This window comes from Saimiri boliviensis, chromosome 20 (genome assembly GCF_048565385.1).
Source record: "Saimiri boliviensis isolate mSaiBol1 chromosome 20, mSaiBol1.pri, whole genome shotgun sequence".
Taxonomy (NCBI): domain Eukaryota; kingdom Metazoa; phylum Chordata; class Mammalia; order Primates; family Cebidae; genus Saimiri; species Saimiri boliviensis.
This window is the reverse complement of record NC_133468.1, coordinates 22,308,846-22,331,769: the sequence shown is the minus strand read 5'-3', so window position 1 is coordinate 22,331,769 and position 22,924 is coordinate 22,308,846. Positions and strand designations below refer to the sequence as shown.

The window sequence follows — 22,924 nt, the reverse complement described above, 5'->3', positions numbered from 1 at the left end:
AAAAACCAAAAAACAAACAAACAAACAAACAAACAAAAAAAAACCACAGTGGAGTAAAACCTCCCTTGAAGGCCCAGATCACCATCTAAGCCCACTAAGACTTAAAATAATCGAGTCTACCTCTTCAGTGGGTTTGATGATGGCTGGATGGAGAACAGGCACCCTCTGCTCCCTACACTACCTTGATCTTTTTGCCCTAGGGCCTTTTATGGAGTGACAATAGCCCCACCCATAGGAGCTCACAAGTCTAGAATCGTTTTAATTCACACACACACACACACACACACACACACACAGTGCACACTTGTGTATTTAAAAGACAGGGAAGAGACTGACTGGGCAGGTGGCTCACCCCTGTAATCCCAGCACTTTCGGAGGCTGAGGCAGGTGTATCATTTGGGGTCAGGAGTTCAAGACCAGCCTGGTCAACATGGTGAAACCCTGTCTCTACTAAAAATACAAAAATTAGCTGGATGCGGTGGGGTGCGCCTGTACTCCTAGCTACTCGAGAGGCTGAGGCAGGAGAGTCACTTGAACCTGGGAGGCGGAGGCTGTAGTGAGCTGAGATCGGACCACTGCATTCCAGCCTGGGTGAGAGTGAGAACCTGTCTCAAAAAAAAAAAAAAAAAAAATAGAAAAAGGAAGAGATAAAATATTTGGAATCAGTCTTTAGCACCCTTAATACTTCTTGATTTTTTGTCTAGTTTTATTTCATGAGGAGGTCAGCTCATTTGCTCCCGTTTGAACCATGCTGCCTCTGAAACTTAATTACATCCAGAAAGGACGCTTGTATGCTAGCTTATCTGTGGTCAGTTGTGGAATAGGTCTGTTTCCACATGCACATGTAATCCAAATGTCAAATACAACTTGGCTTAGGTGGGAAAATAATCTAAAAAGTTGGAAAAAGTTCTATTACGTTGGCATCCTTAAATATTGATATGTTAAGTATTCTTTCATCAGCATTTCCTATTTGCCAGCAAATACAGGTAATTTCAAATACAGGTATATTTTGAGGTAATTCTGTTAAATTCATATAGATGTATGTCAGAAAATACTGTTTTCAAAATAATCTGGGCTAGGCGTAGTGGCTTATGCCTATAATCCCAGTACTTTGGGAAACCGAGGCAGTTGGGATGCTTGAGCTCAGGAGTCTGAGACCAGCCTGGGCAACATGGTGAAACCCCATCTCTACAAAAAACACAAAAATTAGCCAGGTGTGGTGGCAGACTCCTGTAGTCCCAGCTATTCAGGAGGCTGAGGTGAAAGGATCACTTGCGCCCAGAAGGCCAACGCTGCAGTAAGCAGTGATTGTCCCATAGTGATTGGCCACATGAATACCACGAAGAAAATCAACAGCTAGGCTGGGCATGGTGGCTCATGCCTGTAATTGCAGCACTTTGGAAGGCCGAGGCAGGCAGATCGCAAGATCAGGAGTTCAAAACCAGCCTTGCAAAGCTGGTGAAACTGACTCTACTAAAAATACAAAAATTAGCCGGGCATGCTGCTGCGTGCCTGTAGTCACACCTAAGCCAAAGAAATGCTGTATAGAACAAAGAAATACTAAGTATAGAATAAAGTCTAGATGAGACCCTGACTCAAAAAAAATTTAAAGGTTTAAAAAATCAAAATAAACTGGGTAGTTGCAGAAATACAACTGAGATATAAAAAACAAAGAAATCATACACATGAATGACCAAGAAGCTGGCTAAAAGGGCAGATTCCGGGTTCCCACCCCTTCTAGAAAAGGCTCCATGTCATTCCACAGCTTGCTTAGGCTTGAAAACCTCTGGATTCAACTGATACCAACCCTGGAGGAACTTTTAAGGCCATCTTTGTGCTTTTGAAAGCTTTCATAGCCATCCTCCAGCTTGGGAACCAACGCAATCTTACATGGAACACCCAAGGGTGGAAGAAATACAAGTGGATCCCTCTAGCTGAAGATGGGGTCAGGGCCTCTGTGGCACAGCCTCCCCCGAGAGCTCAGAACCATCCATCAACCTGACCATCTCCGTAGTAACAGACAGAGAAACGGAACACCAGAGAGGGAGGGATCTGCCCAAAGTGGAGTTGCTGCTCTTGGTAAATCCCTTGCCTTGTCTCTGAATCCCCAAAACCTAGAGCTTCCTGCGTCGCATGGCCTTGGACACGGTAGGTGGTGGACACTGCCCTCAGCCCCCGCCTTGGTGGTGCCAGATACACTCCTGGGTCTGGGCTGCAGCCTCAGGCCCTGAGCTCATCTTCCCATTCCTCCCCTAATTGCATAATCGAAAGCATCTGCTCTCAGCAACTATCTTAGCCCCACAGACTTTAAGAGCCTCCATGCTGTGGATGGGCCCCATCTAATTGGTAAAAGGTCGTTAAGAGCAAAGATTGAGGTTACCTGGAGAATTTGCCTGAAGACTGTAACACAGACATCATGCCTGGGTGCCCAGCCTGTGGGCCCGCCCTACAGATTTTTGAACTCTACTGCAACATCAATTCTTACTTGAATTTCCAGCCCGCTGGCATGCCCCACAAATCTGAGACCTGCCAGCCTCCACAATCACGTGAGCCAATTCCTTAAAATAAATCTCTCTCCACGTATATCCTATTGGTTCATTTCTTTGGAAAAACCCAGAGATGGTGGTGGAGCTGGGGTGTCAAAAGCCTTACATGCACCCCCGCTCTGCTGGCCTCCGTGTGCCCAGGGAGGTCCAGCTCCCCCTCAGAGGGCAGGACTCAGCTCCCGAGGACCCAGTCTTGCTGTTCCTCCCAACATTCCATCTCCTATCATGGGGAGACGCCCACCAGGGCTGATTTGAGAGAGGGAAGGAGGGGCTGGCCCAAGAGGGAGTGGTTAGGACAAGAGGCGAGAGAACAAGAGCAGGTGACGTGTTTATTGTGGGATGCCTTTTTCTGGGGGCTGTCCTGGCCGTGAGGGAACCCTCACGATTCCCGAGCCCCAGAACAGACAGATGCAAGAACCTGAATCCAAACTGGTTGCACATAAATAGAGGGGAGGTTGGCAAAGGAAAAAAAGAAAAACAACAAACGAACGTGCAGTCTCCTATGCTGGTGTGACACGATGGCAGAGTCTTACCCACACTCCGTCTCTTTTCTTACTATTTCCACGCTGAGATTCTCATCTGCTCTGGAAAGATTCGCCACCTTCGGATCTCACTCAGCAGCACGCAGCTGCCTTCCTGGCGGCCCCGGCCACAGGCTCCAGGACTGGCAAGAGGCTAAGAAAACCAAGACAGATTTTCCTCAAACAAACAAACAAACAAACATGGCTTCCACGGTCCTTTGCACCTCCCAGTTCTGATGGGTGAACGATGTGTCCCCCGACCCCAAATCAAACAAAAAAACATGCTGAGCACAAGCTGCGAGTCAGAATAAAAACATATTGCACATGGTTACAAGAGTCTTCCTGAGAGCCCTCTCGCTGTAGGTCCCTAAATACTGGCTGTTGATCCAGCCAGCGCCTGCCTATCAGTGGTGGTATCATATGCCCATCTACATCCCACTCCCCAAGTCCAGATGACACTCAGCACATTTTCCACATGACCATCCTTTGCTGTCAGCCATACTCAAAGCCGAGACTGGGTTTAATCTTGTGCACTCGAAGTATGCGGTGGAGAGAGGTGGAGATTCTTTAAATCTTTGTCTTCCTTTCAACAAGCTTCTCCCTCCCTGGGTAGTTATTAAAATTCTAGAGGTGAACACAGCCTCCAAGACGTGGAATCTTCCGGAACCGAGAGCTGGGAAAGTGGTTCTCTCTGACCATATGCTTTTGAAAAGGAGGCTCTGTTGTTGCCTGTGGGGCCATCAGAAGTTGGGTTTGAACTTGGGTTGGAACTTAACAGCCCTCATGTGGGACAGGCAGTGTGGCAATTACATTTGTTTTTTTCTCCAAGGAATTTTCAAGTATCACCAAATCCCTGATACGGTGTGTAAACAAGACAAATCTTACGGAACAGAAAGCGAGACCACTTCGGGAAGCAGCAGCACGTGAAATATCTAACAAGGCTGAAAATGGTTTTAGGTTTGAAAACAAAGGCGAGACAGCCACCCACTGTGCCTTGCAAGGCGAACGCTCAGGCATAAACACAAACTCAGGCCCCTCTGCACGGAGCCAAGGAAAGAAAAGCACCCCATCTGGCATCTTCTGGGGGTCCTGAGAACACGTCAGGCTGCCCCTCCTTTTTCAGTGGTGTAGCTGCCCCCAGCAAAGAGTAGAGAAGTCTTTAACGCTAAAAACTGGACATGCTTGAGATCAGTGGTCTGTGTCCAGTTCCCAGTCTCCTGGCCTCTTCCCAAGTCTTTCTCGATTCATTGAGCCCCTGCTTGGGAGGACAGCCACCAGGCCATCCTTTTGTATCCCAGCCATATGTGGCAGACGTTTCTCAGAGGAATGCTCTCGGGTGAGGTATATTACTGAGTGTTTTGCTCTGGGTCAGTTTTACTTAAAAGGAGCACAGACCCTCCAGGTTCAAAGGCAACGAGGCTCTTCAGGGATGGCCCCTGCTGCCTCGCTTGCCTGAGCTCTCCTGTTTGGTGTCCTCTTCCTCTGCCCAGGTCTCCAGGCCTTCCTCGTGAGGAACAGAAGTGGCCTACCTGTCAAAGCAGCCAGTGGGGAACATGTGGCTCCCACTGAAGTAGCTGCTTCCGTAGGTGGTGGCGAGGCAGTGCCTGGGCTCAGCTGCAATGGCCATCTGCATGCTAAGGGATGCAGGGACGGGCATGGGACACACATCCAGGGGCTGGAGGGTGGGGTATGGGGTATGGAGGGATGAGCCTGTGCTCCCCGAGAGCAGGCTTCCTGAATGGTGGGCCTGCAGTGAGTCCCGATAGGCCAAGCACAGGTCCTGCACGGGGGTCTGGAACTGTGCCAGGGTGGTTGCTGGCTGGCCAAGGGCTGGGTAGGCTGGTGGCTGGAACAGCACTTGGGTGGCGGTGGGGGGTGTGCCAGGCACCATCGCCAAGGCCTGGCTCTTGACGGCTACGGCATCCTTGAGGACGCTGTCATACGCTCTGAAACGAGAAGACCTGGGTGAGAATTGGTAGGCCACAAACCGCCAGATGCCTGTGTGCGCCTCTGCCTGCCTTGCTAAGCGGGCCTGGAAGAGACACCTATGCTCCGTGTCCACTGGGCCTCATGTGGCTGTGCTCGCCATGTTGGCACGACTCCAGCTGTTCACCAACTTGATTTAGGCCTTGGCTCTCAGCTTGGATCTGCTTTCTACAGAAAACTTCTTCTGGTCCCTCCAGACTAGGCTGGCTGTCCCTGCAGCCCCACACTGCCCCATCTCTGCGTCCACAACCCAGAGGGTAACCTGCTCCAGCAGGGAACTTCCAGTTACGCGGCTGCCGGGAGGACTCCGTCTGCTTGTGCTCACCAAGGCATTCCTTGCCCCTGGCACTGGGGTGTTCCTGGGGCCCAAAAGAGCCTGATCTCTGCCTTCCAGGCAATGCAATTCTGGGCCAGCCCCGTCTCCCCAGCGGGGTGACTCCTTAGCTAGCTGACACAAACCAAGCTGACCCTTGGGGCCTAGGATTTTTCATCTGAAAAGGGGGCCAGAACAGAGATCTTTGCCATCTCAAAACAGCCTCCCATATAGCTTTTTGGGAAAACAAAACAATTAGAGGCTTCTATGTAAGGCACCCGACACTCAGACCAGGCTTTGGGGACCGTCTAATAAACACAAATTTTAAAACAAGGCCTGGGGAGCAGGACTGACTTTTCAGAGGAATGAGATACAGGCAGCCGCCAGGAAAGCTTCCCACACTGGGGAAGGTTCTCCTCAGGGGCAAGGGCTTCTGCTTTGCCCACACAGCCCACCAGTCAGTTAGGCCAACACCCAGGATACGCGGTGCCTAGCAGGTGGAGGAGGAACTGGACTGTGTATAGCTACTGGGAACAGCTCCCTGTAGTAACTATGGGGCATGTTTGCCTCCAATGTCAGTTTCCGGGTGTTAGGCCCCTGATGCCTTTAAGTATCTTTTCTGATGCACTGAACATTTCCTCCCCAAGATTCCCAGGGACGCTTGCAGAGACTGTGGCACTTAGGTGAGGTCACTCAGAGCTTAGCTGGCTACGAGGTCAGCTTTGTGACCATGTCTGAGAAAAGTAGCTTACAATGGAAGTCCCTCAATGTGATTACCTGTAAGATTACACTGGGACTTAGATCAAATAGCCTAGACATTTAAAGGTGCAAACAGCCCTCTTCTTCCTTGCTGTCTGACTTTAGAAATGCAAACCTGAAGCTAACCAAAATAGGAAGAACTGGTTCTGGAACCCCACTTCTATCAGGAGTCACCGTGGCCCACTTTCCCTGAGGCCTCGTAGCTGGAAGAAGCACCACAATCTCCAGACTCAGAAAACTGCCCGTGGCCTGAGGCAGGCCTCAAGGCAAGAGGAACCTCACCATTTCAGAAACACAGGATTCAGGGGAGAAACTTACACCAGCAGGATTTCAATACACGTGCTGAGGTGTTCCAGGGAGTAGCTTGAGATGCTCTGCAGGTCTCTGGTCCAGTAGGGAGAAAGCTGCAGGCAAATCCTGGAGGCCCCAACGCAGGCTGCAGCAACCACAGAAGGCTGGAATTTGTAGAATATGTGATCTGAAAGAAAGCCACGGAGGGAGTCAGTATCCAAAGCCTCCCCTTGCAACCCCAGGCCCACCCTGAGAATGGATGGACAAATGAATCCTTTGCAAGGCTGTTAATTGCTGCCCTACAAATAGGATGGAAAATTAGAAACTGTGAAGTTCCATTTTTGAATCTTAACCTTGGCTCTCAATCTGGGATTTCTTTTTTTTTTGTTGAGACAGGGTCTCTCACTCTGTTCGCCCAGGCGGGAGTGCAGTGGTGCAATCATGGCTCACTGCAGTCTCAAATTCCCAGGACCAAGAGATCCTACTACTTCAGCCTCTCGAGTAGCTGGGACTACAGGTGTGCACAACCAAACCTGGCCAATTTTTGTACCTTTTTGAAAGACAGTTTCAGCATGTAACCCAGGCTGGCTTGAACTCCTGAGCTCAAGCAATCCTCCCGCCTCAGCCTCCCAAAGTGCTGGGATTATAGGTGTGGGCCACCATGCTCAGACCAGTCTGGGATTTCTGACAGCAACCTAGAATAGTGTTTTCAAAATACTGTCCATGGCTCCCAGGGGGCAGCAAGGAGCTCGCTGATGTTCTACAAACAGAACTGCAAAACATTTGGCTTTCTTTGGTTATGTGAATGAATGACATACTATTTCAAAGGCTTCCGTTTTGGAGTATGACTAGAGGAAGCTATTTATTAGTTGTAACAATGTCTGGCCCACAGTACTCAGTGAAAATTGACTGAATGAATGGCTGTAAGAGTTTGATATTTATAACTAAAACTGGCACTTAGGTTGACTGAGGAATCTTAATGTCCAACTGAGATATCTGGCCACACGGCAAAGCTGGTACTATTTATGTGCAAAGACAAACAGTTGAAATTTCTGTAGTTTTCCTGAATGCCACTGGGTTTTCAGTTTATAACTATGTTGTCTTAAATTGTTCATGATTTTCACTGGGCGTGGTGGCTCACGCCTGTGAGTACTTTGGGAAGTCAAGGTGGGCAGAACACGAGGTCAGGAGTTTTGAGGCCACTCTGGCCAACATGGCGAAACCCTATCTCTACTAAAGATACAAAAAATTAGCCAGGCATGGTGGCATGCGCCTGTAATCTTAGCTACTTGGGAGGCTGAGGCAGAAGAATCACTTGAACCCAGGAGGCAGAGGTTGCAGTGAGCCAAGATCGCACTATTGCACTCCAGCCTGGGTGACAGGGTGAGACTCCATCTTAAAAAAAGAAAAGAAAAAAAAAAAAAGAACCATGATCCCAAGCATTAACTGCGCATTTACTGTATGCCAGGTATCTTGCTTCAGTGATTTGCATACATTATCTCATTTGAACCTCACAGCAACCCCACACCAGCATCACCTCTATTAATCATATTTTACAAAAGAGGAAACTGATGCTATAACTTACTCAAGGTCATTGTTAGGATTTAAAAAAAATTTTATTTTGAGACGGGATCTCACTGTGTTGTTCAGGCTGCTTTCAAACTCCTGGGATTAGGGCGAGAGCTACCACGCCCTACTCATTGGTAGGATTTGAAGCTGGGAAGTCCGGCCATATGAGCAGTATTTTTGACCCAGTTAACATCTAGATTTTAAAACACTGGGAAGAGTGAATTTCAAGTAAGAATCTCCAAACAGGGTAACTTTTATTGCTAAAGCAGATGGGAACCTAATTCCGTCTCCCCATACTATCTGTATGATGGCAGCTGTTTGAGAATAACTGACCTGCAAATCTGTGCTATTTAAATCATTTGCATGTTCTAGGTTACTGTAAGAAAAATTACCAGGTGATCTGTAAGTTTCTAGGTTTCTGGCTGCCTGTATATAAGCAGCTATTTCTCTTTTATATGTTACTGGTAACACACTGGGCAAATTTTTGCCCTTTCTTTGCTTATTCCTTTCAAAGTAAGACTGATCTGGGTGCACAGGCCGCAGTGAGAAGGCCTGATCTGGATGGACATGCCCTTGAGAGCCACCTGACCCTGATGTTCGGGTGGGTAGGGAGGGGGTAGGAGGTCCTGCTATCAGGCCTCAGCCGTCACCTTGCAGGGTGACCTCTAGGAAGTAATGGGCATACTCCTTGAGGCACTCTTTGGTCTTGCGGGGGCAGGTGGTGGGCCAGGTGTGGCAGTGGTGGTCCTTCTGGCTGACGGAGGCCAAGAGGTAGTAGTCCAGGAAGTGGGCAGGTGTGGGCAGGCAGAGGTTCCAGCTGAAGGCCTCCAGGAGCAGCAGCTCTGTGCTCAGCAGCTCCTTCTTGGTGAGGGTGAAGTTCTGGCTGCTCAGAATCCTCGTGCTGTTTATCTGCTCCAACTTGGGAACGTGGTCTTCCCGATCCTCGAACTTACCTGTGGGGAAGCAGGGGAAGCAGAGGTTACTGGAAGACATTTACCTGCATCCAGGAAGCTAACAGCCCACCTTACAGTGCCTAGACAGTGCTGGCAGAGAAGACAGAAAGCAGACAAGCTGGACTGCGGAGGGATAAGAGCACGCATTCCAGATCTGTCAAACCTAGGCCTGAATCTCTGAGCCATCGCTTCCCGCTGTGAGATCATGACTAGGTGTCTCAACCTCTCTGTGTCTCAGCTTCCTCATCTGTAAGATGGAACCTATACTTCCTAAGACTTTTGTTAGATTCCATGGGAAAATGCACACCAAATGCTCAAACCAACCACTGGAACAGAGGAGGCAGCAGACAGTGGTCAGGAGCAGCAGCCAGGGGCTGGGGAATATACTGCCCTCCCTACTCTCCATTCAGCCCTCACTGATCCAACCTCCTGGCTAGAGTCAGCATTACTTCGCAAACCTGGCTCTGTCCCTCAAAGCCCTTCTATGGCTTCCCACTATCCTTGGTATTGAGTTCAAACTATGTAAATGGGGTCTTAGTTTGGGTTCCCTCTGATTTCCAGAGCTTGGAAGGTAAGCCCGGGGAAGATCGGTAGGTGAAGGAAGAGAACAAGAAAGGGAAGAAAGCCCAAAAGGACACACAAACCAGTCACCACCGTGGACAATCAGAGCTTAATCCTACTGAGGATTTCTGCGAAATAGCCTAAAACAGGCCTCAGGTTATCCCACCCAGGGGTCAAAGAACAGAGACATTTGCATAGCAACCCCTGTAGTCATCAGTGTGGATGCTCCCAGCGGACAACAGGGCTAGTGGGGGCATGACGGCTTCCACTGTGTGATGTGCTGCAGAGTGTGGGCCTCTCCAGCCTCAGTGCTCCTCACTCTTGGGCCCGGCATAGTGGCTCACATCTGTAATCCCAGCACTTTGGGAGGCCGAGGTGGGCGGATCACACAAGGTCAAGAGATCAAGACCATCCTGGCCAACACAATAAAACCCAGTCTCTATTAAAAATACAAAAAGTTAGCTGGGCATGGTGGCACGCGCCTGTAGTCCCAGCTACTTGGGAGGCTGAGGCAGGAGAATCACTTGAACCCGGGAGACGGAGGTTGCAGTGAGCCAAGATCATGTCACTGCACTCCAGCCTGGCAACAGAGCAAGACTCCGTCTCAAAAAAAAAAAAGTTACTCACTCTGGGGAAACCACCCCACAGGTGGCCGTGGACCCCATCCCTGGCAGTTCTTGCCTATAAGCCTTCATTTACGCAGCCCCCGTCACTGCCTGGAGCACGCTTCCCCATCCCCTCCTCACTCAGCCAACCCTGACATGTCCTCACCTTGATTCCCCACCTCTCAGAAGCCATCCTCCATGCCAGCCTCCTGTACTGTACGACTCCCACATCAGGTGATGAGGCCTTCAAGGGCCTGGCCTCAGTCTGATCACCTGTGACCCCACACCAGCCTCATAGGGTATGGAGCTGCCACTGAGTAAATGCCAAAAGAGGCAGTGGGGCGGCCCAGCTGACCTCAAAGCACACATCGGTGCTCACAAAGGGAAGGGCAAATAACACATGCACACACCTGCTCCCAGCTACAAGTGCCTCTGACCCAGTTCCCGTCAGCCTCTCATGCTGCTTAGGGGAGATAAGGAAGTCACCACCACAGGCTGCTCCACAGTAGATACAACACATTCCCGAGGACGGCTCAAAAGACGTCACTGCAGAATGAATCACCGCGTCTCGGCAGGCCAGGGTCGTTCCCTTCTCTGCAAGATTTTTGGCAGCCCACTCAGTGGGTAATGATGACCTGACACAAAGCTCTGGTCTTTGATGTGGAGGAGCGGAGTGAGTGGAAATGTGCAAGACAGTGAAGGGCAGACACACCACCAGCCTCGCACCACGCAGCTTATAGCAAGCCCACATTCCATCCCGTTCCCGAGCCTAGTCGCTTAGCCTACAACGGTGTTGTGTCCAAAGTACACACCTTCTTGTCTTGAACACAAGGTAGGCCAACGTGAGGTCAAAGCTGCCAAAACAGGAAGAGCCTCCTGCATGGCTGGAAATCCCAGGGTTGCAGCTCTGGCTGACTGGCTCTGTTGGCTTCTGCAGCCCCCTGACACAGTGCTCCCTTCTCCCAGCCCAGAATCCAGCCACGTGGCACTCCAACCCCTCCTCTGGCTGGGGGTGCTCTCCCCCTCACCCCCTCTACTTATCTGTGTCCTCCAGAGCTCAGTTTAGAGACCCCCAGACATCAAAGGGACTTCCCACTCTCAGATTACTTGCTTAACATCAAGTATTATTAATGGCTGGCATCTGACTCCAAGCCTCGTAAAAATAGGAACCGAGTCCAACCCATTTGCTGCTGTGCCACCAGTTCCCAACACATGCCTGGCACATAAGTGGTGCCCAATAAATATTTGTTAAAATGAATAGTCCTCTCAGGAAAGAGAAATTTTAGGCCATTTGAATTTTTGTCTGACGATCTTGTATTCCTCAGTTTTTTTCTCCAATGATCATGTATTCTTCGTGCAGTTTTAAAAAGGAAGAATTTTATTTCTTTCTTTTTTATTTTTTGCAAAGTTGCCCTGGTTTCCATGAATCTTGTGCTGAGCCAGCCTTGGTTGCGTGCATTCAATAGATACGAGCTCTTTCCCACCGAGAGCAGGAGGTGGCGAGGTTAAGGGGTGGCACTAAGACCCTTCGCACGGCACTGCTGCCAGCCAGCAATCTCTTACAACTGGCAGATGTGCTCAATCAGATTAGTTTTCTCCTCCCCTCCCTGCTTTTCAAACCTTTCAGAGCTCTGCTACCAGACCCAAGAGGATTATCCTCCATTGGAAGGCGCCAAGGATTACTGCGGAATCTGACTTCACCTGCTCCCTCTGCCTCCTGGGGACCCACCACACGCCAGGCCAGAGCCGGGCAGAGCTGGGTCTGAACCCTCAGGAGTTTGCTCTGGACCTACGAGCACTCAACTCCACAGGCTGTTTGTTTGTGATGTAGGACCATGTTCCACATGAAGATAAAATGGTGCTGCAGAATGCAAGGTGCTTCACAAGCCACCAGCACAGAGATGGGCCGTGCTTCCAGCGGGACATGCACTGGCTCCTCACAGGTACCTTCTAGGTAAGTTCCTTACAGTCCTCAGAGGTTCAGAGAAAAAGCTGATGGGGGAACTCAACTTCTACACCCAGAAGCCGACTTCAGGGCCCCTGCTTTAATTGCTGGCCAGGCCAAGCCCAGCTTAGCGGCTATTCCTCAGCACAATACCTTTCGCAGCCAGAAAAGATTTTATGAGTTTCCTGATGCTGCACTTGCCCGGCAGACATGTCTTCCCCTCCTCTCATGACTGTGAGTGGGGCTGACCCCTGACCCCCAGTGCTGCCACCACCAAGCACCGTTACTCAGCGACTTCCTCCTTATTGACAAACTGCACAGGCAACAGATGCCTAGAAGACTGCAGGCGGGTCCCCTGGGAGAGGCTGGGAACAGAAGTCTGAGTCTTTTTTCCAAGCCAGACAATAGCCACAGATTCTCCGACTCCTTTGATGCATTTTTGATTTTGGAAATTTTCAAATCCAGAGAAAAGATGAAAGAGAACGATGAACACATTTGACCGTTCACCAGATTCTGCCCTTGCTGACCCGGATCCGTGTGTGCTCTGGCTGGGGGTATTCTCCCTATAAATACTGGTTTTGTTGGATAATTTCTAGTGAAGTAGCAGACGTGACATGCCACGCCCGAACACTTCAGCATCCGTTCCTGAGGTCATTTTCCTACAAATCGTAATGCTATTTGCATTTCTAAGACATCGACATTAATGCAATGACATTTTCTTTTTTTTCTTTTTTTTTTTTTTTTTTTTTGAGACGGAGTTTCGCTCTTGTTACCCAGACTGGAGTGCAATGGCGCGATCTCGGCTCACCACATCCTCCACCTCCTAGGTTCAGGCAATTCTCCTGCCTCAGCCTCCTGAGTAGCTGGGATTACAGGCACGCGCCACCATGCCCAGCTAATTTTTTGTATTTTTAGTAGAGACGGGGTTTCACCATGTTGACCAGGTTGGTCTCGATCTCTCGACCTTGTGATCCACCCGCCTCGGCCTCCCAAAGTGCTGGGATTACAGGCTTGAGCCACCGGACATTTTCTATTTTATTTTACTTCTTCTTTTTAAGCCCTGGGAAATTAAAGGAATTGCAATGACATTTTCTAATACTCAGTCTACATCTGACTTTCTCCAGGCGTCCTAAAAATGCCTTTTATAACCTTTGTTTTGTGTTTTTGGATGCAGGATCCAAACCAGGTTTACACACGGAGTCTATTACTGCTGAGGTCTCGTGTTTTGTTTGTTTTTCATGACACTGATTGGGAGAATCTAGGCCAGTTGTCTTGTAAAATGCTCCACATTCTGGATCCGCCTGATTGTTTCCTCGTAATTAGAGGCAAGTCAAATAATACAAGCAAGAAACTACAGAGGCTGTTCTGTCCTTCTCACCCACTGGACCACAGCAGGAGTCCTTGGCAACTTCACTGTGTCCCAGCCTACGTTAGATCACTTGATTAAGGTGGTGACACCAGACAGCTCCAGTTCAAGGTACCAGCCTCCCTGTGAGATTAACAAGTAATCTGTGAGGGGGCACTTGGTGAATATCTTATTTCTCAACAACCTTGAGCTCAATGGCTTTGCATCCATGGATGATCCTTTCCTGAATAAACTATTATAATGGGGGTTGAAAAGGAAGTTTTAAAAATCCTATCATTCCATCTACATTTTTCTTTTTTAATGTTCATATTGTCCTACATTGGAACAGCAGCAGCCCTATCAACCTCCTTTTTTTTTTTTTGAGACGGAGTTTCGCTCTTGTTACCCAGGCTGGAGTGCAATGGCGTGATCTCGGCTCACCGCAACCTCCGCCTCCTGGGTTCAGGCAATTCTCCTGCCTCAGCCTCCTGAGTAGCTGGGATTACAGGCACGCGCCACCATGCCCAACTAATTTTCTGTATTTTTTTTAGTAGAGATGGGGTTTCACCATGTTGACCAGGATGGTCTCGATCTCTTGATCTCGTGATCCACCCGCCTCGGCCTCCCAAAGTGCTGGGATTACAGGCGTGAACCACTGTGCCTGGCCCACCCCCTTTTTTTTTTTAATTGTTTTTTAATTTTTAAATTTTTTTCTTTTTCTTCCTTTTTTTTTTTTTTTTTTTTTTTTTTAAAGACAGGGTTTCACCATGTTGGCCAGGCTGGTCTGGAACGCCTGACCTCAGGTGATCCGCCCACCTTGGCCTCCCAAAGTGCTGAGATTACAGGCATGAGCCACCACGCCCAGCGGTTTTTTTTTTTTTTTTTTTTGAGACAGGGTCTCCTGTGGCACAGGCTGGAGTGCAGTGGCTCAATCTCAGCTCATAGCATCTTCAACTTCCTGGCCTCAGGTGACTTTCCTACCTCAGCCTCCTGAGTAACCAGGAATATAGGTGCACGCCACCATGCCTGGCTAGTTTTTGTATTTTTATTAAAGCCCAGCCTGGTTGAACTACTGGGCTCAGGTGATCTGCCAGCCTCAGCCTCCCAAAGTGTTGGGATTATAGGTGTTAGCTACTGCACCTGGCCACTATCAGCATACTTCTAAGATTAAAAAAAAATTCTAGGCTGGGCACGGTGGCTCACACCTGTAATCCCAGCACTTTGGGAGGCCAAGGTGGGTAGATCATGAAGTCAGGAGTTTGAGACCAGCTTGATCAACATGGTGAAACCCCATCTCTCCTAAAAATCCAAAAATTAGCCGAGCTTGGTGGTGCATGCCTGTAATCCCAGCTACTCAGGAGGCTGAGGCAGGAGAATCGCTTGAACCCAGGAGACGGAGGTTGCAGTAGGCTGAGATTGTGCCACTGCACTCCAGCCTGCGAGACAGAACTCAGGCTGAAAGGGCTTTTCCCCAGTGTTGCAGCATGCAGCCTTTGCTGGTGAGGGAGGCCAGTGTCCCAGGGGTGGAAGCCCAGGCAGGGCAGACTCAATAGAGACCTTTCTGATGCTAATGCTTGATTCCTCCTTCCTGGAGGGGGGAAACGTTGCCCTAGAAAAGGCAGAACTCCTACCAGCTTTATTTATGGCCTTGGAGCCAGTGTGACCAGAGATAGTTAGGATCCTGGGGGAGGTCCCCACCAGAAACAGGCAGGAATGTCCTGCGGCAAGGGCAGGGCAGGGGGCTCAAGTGCGTTTCCCATTCTCACTCCTGGTATCATTTGTGTGATCTTGGGCAGTCACCTGGAAACCCACACCTCACAGGGCAGTAGGGAAGGTGCAAGGGGCATCCCAGGTAACATGATAGGTGCGTGGGAGGCTCTCTATAAATGGTAGCAGCTGCCATATTATTTATTGAACATGGTATTCTTTGCACTCCAGACGCGGGATCTTCTCAAGCCCTGTTAGCTAGAAATATTTTCTTAAAGGTTCTGAAAAAGGGGCAGAAAAAAGCCCAACAAAAGGCTTCCCTGCCCCTACCTGACTCCACAGCCCAGTATGTGCTGGATGCATGGAGTGGACTAGAGTCGTTGCAGCTTCCTTTTCCCAGGACTGTGACCTTGAACTCTGACCTCCTGCTGGTGATTTCAAGGCTTACAGTCAGGGAGGAAGAAAGGGAGTGAGTGTTGCTCCCAAGGCCTTTCCCAGATGTCCCCCTTCCCCAGGGTAAGACTTTTCTCTGGTAACCCAGCTGATTAGCAAGAGGCAGAGAATCCACACGCCAGGATGTGAGGTCTGGGAGGCCGGGGAGCTTCAGCATCCAGTTCTCTGCTGCATCCCAGGCCCGACGCACAGCAGGCTTCAAATGTGCTGGTAGCCCCTGGACCACACCTCGATTTACTGCGGGGTGGGTGGGGGGTCCGTGAACTGCGCTTGCTGTGCCCTTAACAGATGCTCTCTCAGTTAATTCTGAAAACAATCCTGGGAGGTTGGGGGCATTTCCCACATGGAAACAGAAGCTCAGAAAGGTTGAGTTACCCCAATCTCCCAGCTGATAAGGGACAAAGCAACATTTAAAGGTCTGTCTGCCTGCTCCATGAGGGTTAGGGACCAAATCTGTCTTGCAGAACATCACAGATACTGCTTACCTAGCACAGCCTTTAGCATAAAGTTAACAACAAACAGCATTTATGTTTTTTAAAAAATGAATGAATAAATGATTCTGAAGTCCCAAGCTTTGTACACCATAAGCAGGAAATCTTAAATTCAGTCACAAGCCCCCTGTGCTACAAGCTCCATAATGAGTGTTATCTATCTGGGTAGAGGAACTCCTTTGGATGTGGGTGTCAGACTAGTTTCAGCTTCACCCCATCTAATCACCCTGTTCTTTAAAAATTTTTTACTTGTTGAAGAGATGGAGTCTCACCATGTTGCGCAGGCTGGTCTCAAACTCCTGAGCTCAAGTGATCCTCCTGCTTCAGCCTCCCAAAGTTTTCGTATTACAGGCACTCACCACCATGCTTGGTCCTTCCACAAATCCTCCTGACTTCAATCTCCCCTTTGCTTACGCTACTTAGCAATTTTTTTTTTTTTTTTTTTTTTTGAGACAGTCTCACTCTTGTTACCCAGGCTGGAGTGCAATGGCGCGATCTCGGCTCGCTGTAACCTCTGCCTCCTGGGTTCAGGCAATTCTCCTGCCTCAGCCTCCTGAGTAGCTGGGATTACAGGCACGCGCCACCATGCCCAGCTAATTTCTTGTATTTTTAGTAGAGATGGGGTTTCACCATGTTGACCAGGATGGTCTCGATCTCTTGACCTCGTGATCCACCCGCCTCGGTTTCCCAAAGTGCTGGGATTACAGGCGTGAGCCACTGCGCCTGGCGCTACTTAGCATTTTAATTCCAGAGCCTTTCCTCTAAAGAGCTATATGATCAACAGGACTTAGTTTTTTCTTCCAATGACAGCATATAAGTTAAAGGAGCAGCTCTCTGTCAGGAAACTTTTTGTACTGGAGGTGTTCCCCTGCCCAACTTTAAAAAAAAACCAAAAACCCTCTTTGACTTCTTGCAGTTATTGAAGGCAAGAAAGGTGCTTTCTACTCTTTGCAAAAAAAGGCACTGTTCATACATCCAGCAGCTAAGTATCTTTCCGAGGAACCAGGGGAGACAGAATTTGAGCAATGGACAGAGAGGCTGTGACACTACTCTGAGGAGGTTATGCTCTGACAAGCTGTTTTTACTGTGCAAGGCAGCGCAGGGGGCAGGGTACACACTCTGATGACTGTCCTGGATTCTACGGAGTGGCAGCCACTGACTAGCCATGTGGTCTGGGGTAAGTCACAACTTCTTGGACCTCTGCTTCCTCATCTGTGAAATGAGAGTAAGAGAAGTAGAATTGTGGTGAAGGTGACATGGTGGCTTAGTGTGCTTAGAATAGTCCCCTTTAGGCCAGGCACTGTGGCTCACACCTATAATCCCAGCACTTTGGGAGGCCAAGGCGGGTGGACCACGAGGTCAAGAGATCAAGACCATCCTGGCCAACATAGTGAAACCCTGTCTCTAATAAAATTCAAAAATTATCTGGGCATGGTGGCACATGACTGTAGTCCCAGCTACTTGGGAGGCTGAGGAAGGAGAACTGCCTGAACCCGGGAGACAGAGGTTGCAGTGAGCCGAGATTGCACCACTGCACTCCAGCCTGATGCCTGGTGACAGAGCGAGACTGTTTAAAAAAAAATAGTGCATTTTATTTTTATTTATGTATTTATTTATTTAGAGACGGAGTTTCGCTCTGTTGTCAGGCTGGAGTACAGTGGCTCGATCTCAGCTCACTGCAACCTCTGTCTCCCGGGTTCAAGCAATTCCCCTGCCTCAGCCTCCTGAGTAGCTGGGACTACAGGTGCCCACCACCACACCCAGCCAATTTTTTATATTTTGGTAGAGACAGGGTTTCACCGTGACAAAGATGGTCTCGATCTCCTAACCTCATGATGTGCCCACCTCGGCCTCCCAAAGTGTTGGGATTACAGGCGTGAGCCACTGTGCCTGGCCAGAACAGTGCCCTTTATAAACCTGTGCTCGATTCAGACCCAGCCCTGTAGTGACAGTCACAGATACAATGACAGTTTGGTTTCTGGATGCAATTTGATTGTGGGGGAGAAAGAAAGCCAGGGACAAAGCAAGAAAATCCTTCATTTGTAAGAGGTGCTTCAGTGGTCTTCAAGGAAGGGAGAAAGCTGTGAGGATCACAGGGGTTAGAGGCCAGGAGAAACAAGCCTCCTACGCCAGCCATTCCTGGGCTTCCAAGGTGTGCTGGGTGTACCTGGCGTGAAGGTGGGCCAGGGTACCCTGCCTGGCTGAGCTCCCTTTCATGCTCAGGAAATAAAGAAAAAGCTCTCTTCCTCTCTTTCCTCTCTCAAAATCGTTGCTGATCTGTTCATGGCTGCATCTCCAGTCTCTGGCACAGAATAGGCCTTGATACATAATGAATGAATGGATGGAAGGATGGATGGATGAAAGAATGAAAGCAAGCCTGTTTCTGACAGGCTAAATCAATTCCTGAGCCCAATTTTAAAAACACAGACCAGAGGTGAGGATGTGGGTGGTTGTTTTCCTTAGGAGGAAGTTGTGAAAATGCCTCCCGGGTCAGAGGTGGCATTCGGCCAGCTGGGTCACCCACGGGCTTCCCTTCTTGCTGGGAGGACTTCCCTGTGTCAGGATGGAGAAACTGCTGTGATGACATCACACTGTGGCCTCAGGCAATCCCTGGTTCCTTTGTGCTCGGCTTTACACTGGACCCAAATAAATGTCATTGACTGAAAGCAGGGCCTGTGGGGCAGGGGCCATTTGTCACGAGTATAGCTGGCATCTGTGGCCTCGGGGTCCCACAAGTGCTCCTGTCCTCGTACAGAGGATAGGAGTTATCTCCTGTCACGAAGGTTTTGGTGTCACTGTTTTAAAGAAAGCTCACTCCTAACTCACCAGGGGCTGCCTCTGGCCCAGGTCTGATGCGGCTGCTGCGCTGAATGTGTGAGCACTGGCAACTCTGATCCTTTGTTCCAACCTCTGCAGAGAGCAGGGAGAAGGAAGAGGAGAGATCACTTTGGGTAACTTGAGGTTCAGAGGGGAGATGCTTCCAGACACAAGAGCTGGTCCTGAGGGCTGCTGTTTTCATCCAGATCAGCACAAATGCGGCTCTGCTGGCTCCGGAGGCCGTGGGCCTAGGGGTCTCTCGGTTTTCTGACCCGAGCCTTCCTGGCACAGCCAAGGAAAGACGTGGTCTGGCTGTACAACTAGGGCCACAGCCACATCCCCAGCCACATCCTAGCCATGTGCTTTTAGGCAAGCGTCCTAACTTACTGGGCCTCAGATTCTTCCTCTGATACTTGGGGAAAATACAACTACAGCCTACCTTGTAGAATTGTTTTCAGGATTAAATGAGTAAATCTGTTTGAAAAACTCAGAACACTGTGTGACATGTAAACACTCAACAGGCCAAGCACAGTGGCTCATGCCTATAATCCCAGTATTTGGGAGGCCAAGGCAAGTGAACTGCTAGAGTGCACAAGTTAGAGACCAGCCTGGGCAAGATGGCAAAACCTTGTCTCTACAAAAAAAAAAAAAAAAAAAAAAAAAAGGCTGGGCACAGTGGCTCAAGCCTGTAAACCCAGCACTTTGAGAGGCTGAGGCAGGTGAACCACTTGAAGCCAGGAGTTCAAGACCAGCCTGACCAATATGATGAAATCCTGTCTCTACTAAAAATACAAAAATTAGCTGGGTGTGGCAGTGCACATCTGTAATCCCAACTACTCAGGAGGATCGTTTGAACCTGGAGAAACGTTTGAACTCGGGAGGCAGAGGTTGTTGTGAGCCAAGATTGCACCACTGCACTCCAGCCTGGGCAACAGAGTGAGACTCCATCTCAAAAAAAAAAAAAAAAAATTAGCAGGGACTGGTGGTGTGTGTGCGCCTGTGGTCCCAGGTACTCAGAGGCTGAGGTGAAGGATCACCTGAGCCCAGGGAGGGTGAGGCTTTAGTAAGCTGTGACCATGCTACTGTATTCTAGCCTGAGTGACAAGAGTGAGATCCTGTCTCAAAAAGATAAATACATAAAAATAAATACACGCTCAATAAACATTAGCTATTCCATCACCACTGAGGCTAGGATTTACCCTCCACTCCCAGGTTCCGATTACAAAAAAAAAAAAGAAAAGTAGTGAGATTACAAGTGATTTTTATTTTTTTTTCCCATCTTCTGGTTTTCTGCAGGAACAAATATTACTCTCCTGCTGATAAAAAACATTTTAAACTCTTCAGAAGGCAAGACCCTGCTGCTGGGAATCTTGAAGCCAGAGCTGGCAGAACAACTGCCAGAGAAGGTTCCAGAACATAGCTCTGCTCAGGTCCAAGAATATCTCTGCATGAACCTGGTTTACAAGTGCCCACAAGTCAGGAGGCATCAGACTTTCCTAGAAAAGTCCCAGAAACCCCACTGTGTCAGTGACAAAGAAGAGACTTTTCCTGTCTAGACACCACAATGCTTGTAATTAAAATTAAGATTTAGAATGTCGGGGAAGGCAACATACACTTCTTGAAGACAATTTCAAAAATCCAGGCAAATGCTCCACACATAAAAATAATCTCTAATCTGAGCATCAAGGGATAGAACAGGCCAACATACCTCCTTTGAGTCTGAAAGTGATTTCAAAACAAGCCAAAGCTGCCCTACAGTGCTGGCTGTCACAACTGACGGTACTGATAGGTGAGTGCCTGGGTGGTAAGGGGTGAGCTGCTGTGATCAGGGGCTTCTGAACACTGCATGTTCAATTAATTCATGCAGCTTGAAACCCAAACCCCACTCCCAGAAAATAAAATAAAATAAAATAAAATGGCTTTTAGTTTATTGGGCAGAGCCCAGAAACTTAGGCTCTGGACAAACAGGTCTGGGTGTTAGATTTGCTAACGCAAATTGAACAATTTAAGAGTTTCCGGCCCAGCCAGCTGTCTGACAGGCAGTTTACACAAAATCCCTCCTCTGAAATAGCTATAAGCCTGCCAGTCTGCAGAGATGGGAACAGGAAATGGAAAATCACTATGTCCTCTGCTCACTGTGCTGTGACATTCGAGCCCCGTGCCCGGATTTGCTCAGTGTGGCCCTCACTAATGTGACGGACCACCCTTTCCAGTTGCCCCGTGCCGGGTGGCCACCACCCAAACAGCACTGATTAGAGATGCACCACTGCTGTCATAGCACTGTTTTGGAAGAAAGATAGCCAACAGTCACTTTAATTGCACACATCAAATGTAAGACCTATTCTGATTCCTGAAATGTTCAAACATCGAAAGGCTCAAGCACTTCCAATGCTCTCTGTGGCAGGGAGGAAATGGAATTTCCTCCTGGCCACTCTTGCATGAGATGCAGGGAGCTATTAAATTATCTCCTGCAAGGGGGCTGCCACGTTTCCTTGCAGATTTAGGTTTAACTCTATCAATAAATCTCATGCTTTGCCAGAAATACAGCCGTGAAAAAGACCACCTGGAAATACTGTCCCATTTGCAGCAGGAAGCAGAATATTCGTTCATCCGTGTCGACCAGAAAGGATTAAGACTACTTTCAAGTTTCTGAACTCTCCAATGGGAGACCCCATTCCATCCCCTACCTAGTTGTCAAAGAAGTTGCTTTTCAGAAGCAACAGCTGCCAAATAATCAAAGCAGGGGTGAGTGGGGGACGGAGGATGCAGGGGGAGTGACGCTGGTTTACTGGGAGGAAGACAGGCCTCTCCTAGAATCTCCTAAAGCACCGATGCAGGCAATAGCTTTTAGTGGTATCTGCCCAAGCACTAAAAGCAATCGGTCTGGAAAGGATTCCTTGTCTGTGCTTTCTGGACAGGGCAAGGCAGAAACGCAGGGCAAAGGCACTCGTGGCTGGGAGCACAGAAAGGAAGCCCCAAGTGGACACGGGTGAGGGGCCGGGACGCAGAAGAGACACTACTTGTTCTTTATGTTTATTGATTAGGTAGAGAATAAGTCAAATAGATGTTTTTCTGGAAGGCAGCTGTGCTCACCACACCACCAATGCTAACAGTTCCAAAGGCTCCCACAAATAAAGTTAAATTTAGAGAAAAATGGATCTCATCAGCTGTTGGTTGAGTTAAAATTTCCATAAGGCAATGTGGCACTCCTTACCAAATCTTCAGTGCACCTAGCCTTTGACCAAAACAATTCTGCCTCTGGGAATTTATCTTACAGACTCATGTAAGTGTGCAAAGATATAGGGAAAAAACCAGTCATTGTCATATTCTTCTGCCTGAAAAAATATCTTTTTTCTTTTTTTGTTTTTTAATAGGACCTTTATAAGTAAAAAATGTTTTGCTAGTAGTGAAAAAAAAAAAAGATGGCAACTTAAATGTCCAAAAATAATCATTACATAAATGGCAGTGTTTATAAAACGGAGGACTTTGCAGTCAATAAAAAGAGTTAAGTAAATCCACAGGAGCTGACAGGAAAAGAGGTTCCCTAACATACTATGAAGAAAGCACCTTTGTAGCAACCCACCTGTGTAAATGTATCTGGCCAATTCTTGCTATTCATGTCAGTTTTGCTTTATAAAGCCATTGTGAACATTGAATTAGTGAATACTGAACCACTGCTCCTAGGGGAAGGTACAAGGTTAGGTTCCTGCAAGCCTCTGATCACATTTCATCAACTGATCAGCATATAACCTTGTGTTGTGTATTTGTTTCATATATCAATTAACCAATATTGACTTCCTGGTCAACAGTATTATAACGTCTGCCTGAACAAAGCTTCTCTAACACAGACATTTTTTCTACAAGGCACATCACAGCCTTCTTCACCTTGGGAGCTCTAGACGGCACTTCAGCCCTGTTGTCAGAGACTTGTTTACACCAAAATCACCAACAAAAAGCACAAAAATATGAAAAATGTGGCACTAAGTCCACCAAAAAGACACTTGTTTACAGCATGATTGCTGAAAGAAGGCAGAGAGCTTCTTGCTGGGTTTCAGCTAGGAA

General features: G+C 48.5%; 1 protein-coding gene across 1 annotated transcript in view; it reads right to left on the bottom strand.

Annotated features, from left to right (window-relative positions):
• Positions 1-2,856: 2,856 nt before the first annotated feature.
• Positions 2,857-22,924, bottom strand: part of CCNJL (cyclin J like) — a 65,220-nt gene continuing 45,152 nt past the window's right edge. Inside the window, exons 4-6 of the mRNA XM_003934754.4 lie at positions 8,636-8,938; positions 6,444-6,603; positions 2,857-5,013 (exon numbers count right to left, since the gene is read on the bottom strand). Of these exons, the coding sequence (XP_003934803.1) occupies positions 4,593-5,013; positions 6,444-6,603; positions 8,636-8,938 (884 nt within the window). The 3' untranslated portion in view covers positions 2,857-4,592. The remainder of the gene's footprint in view (positions 5,014-6,443; positions 6,604-8,635; positions 8,939-22,924) is intronic.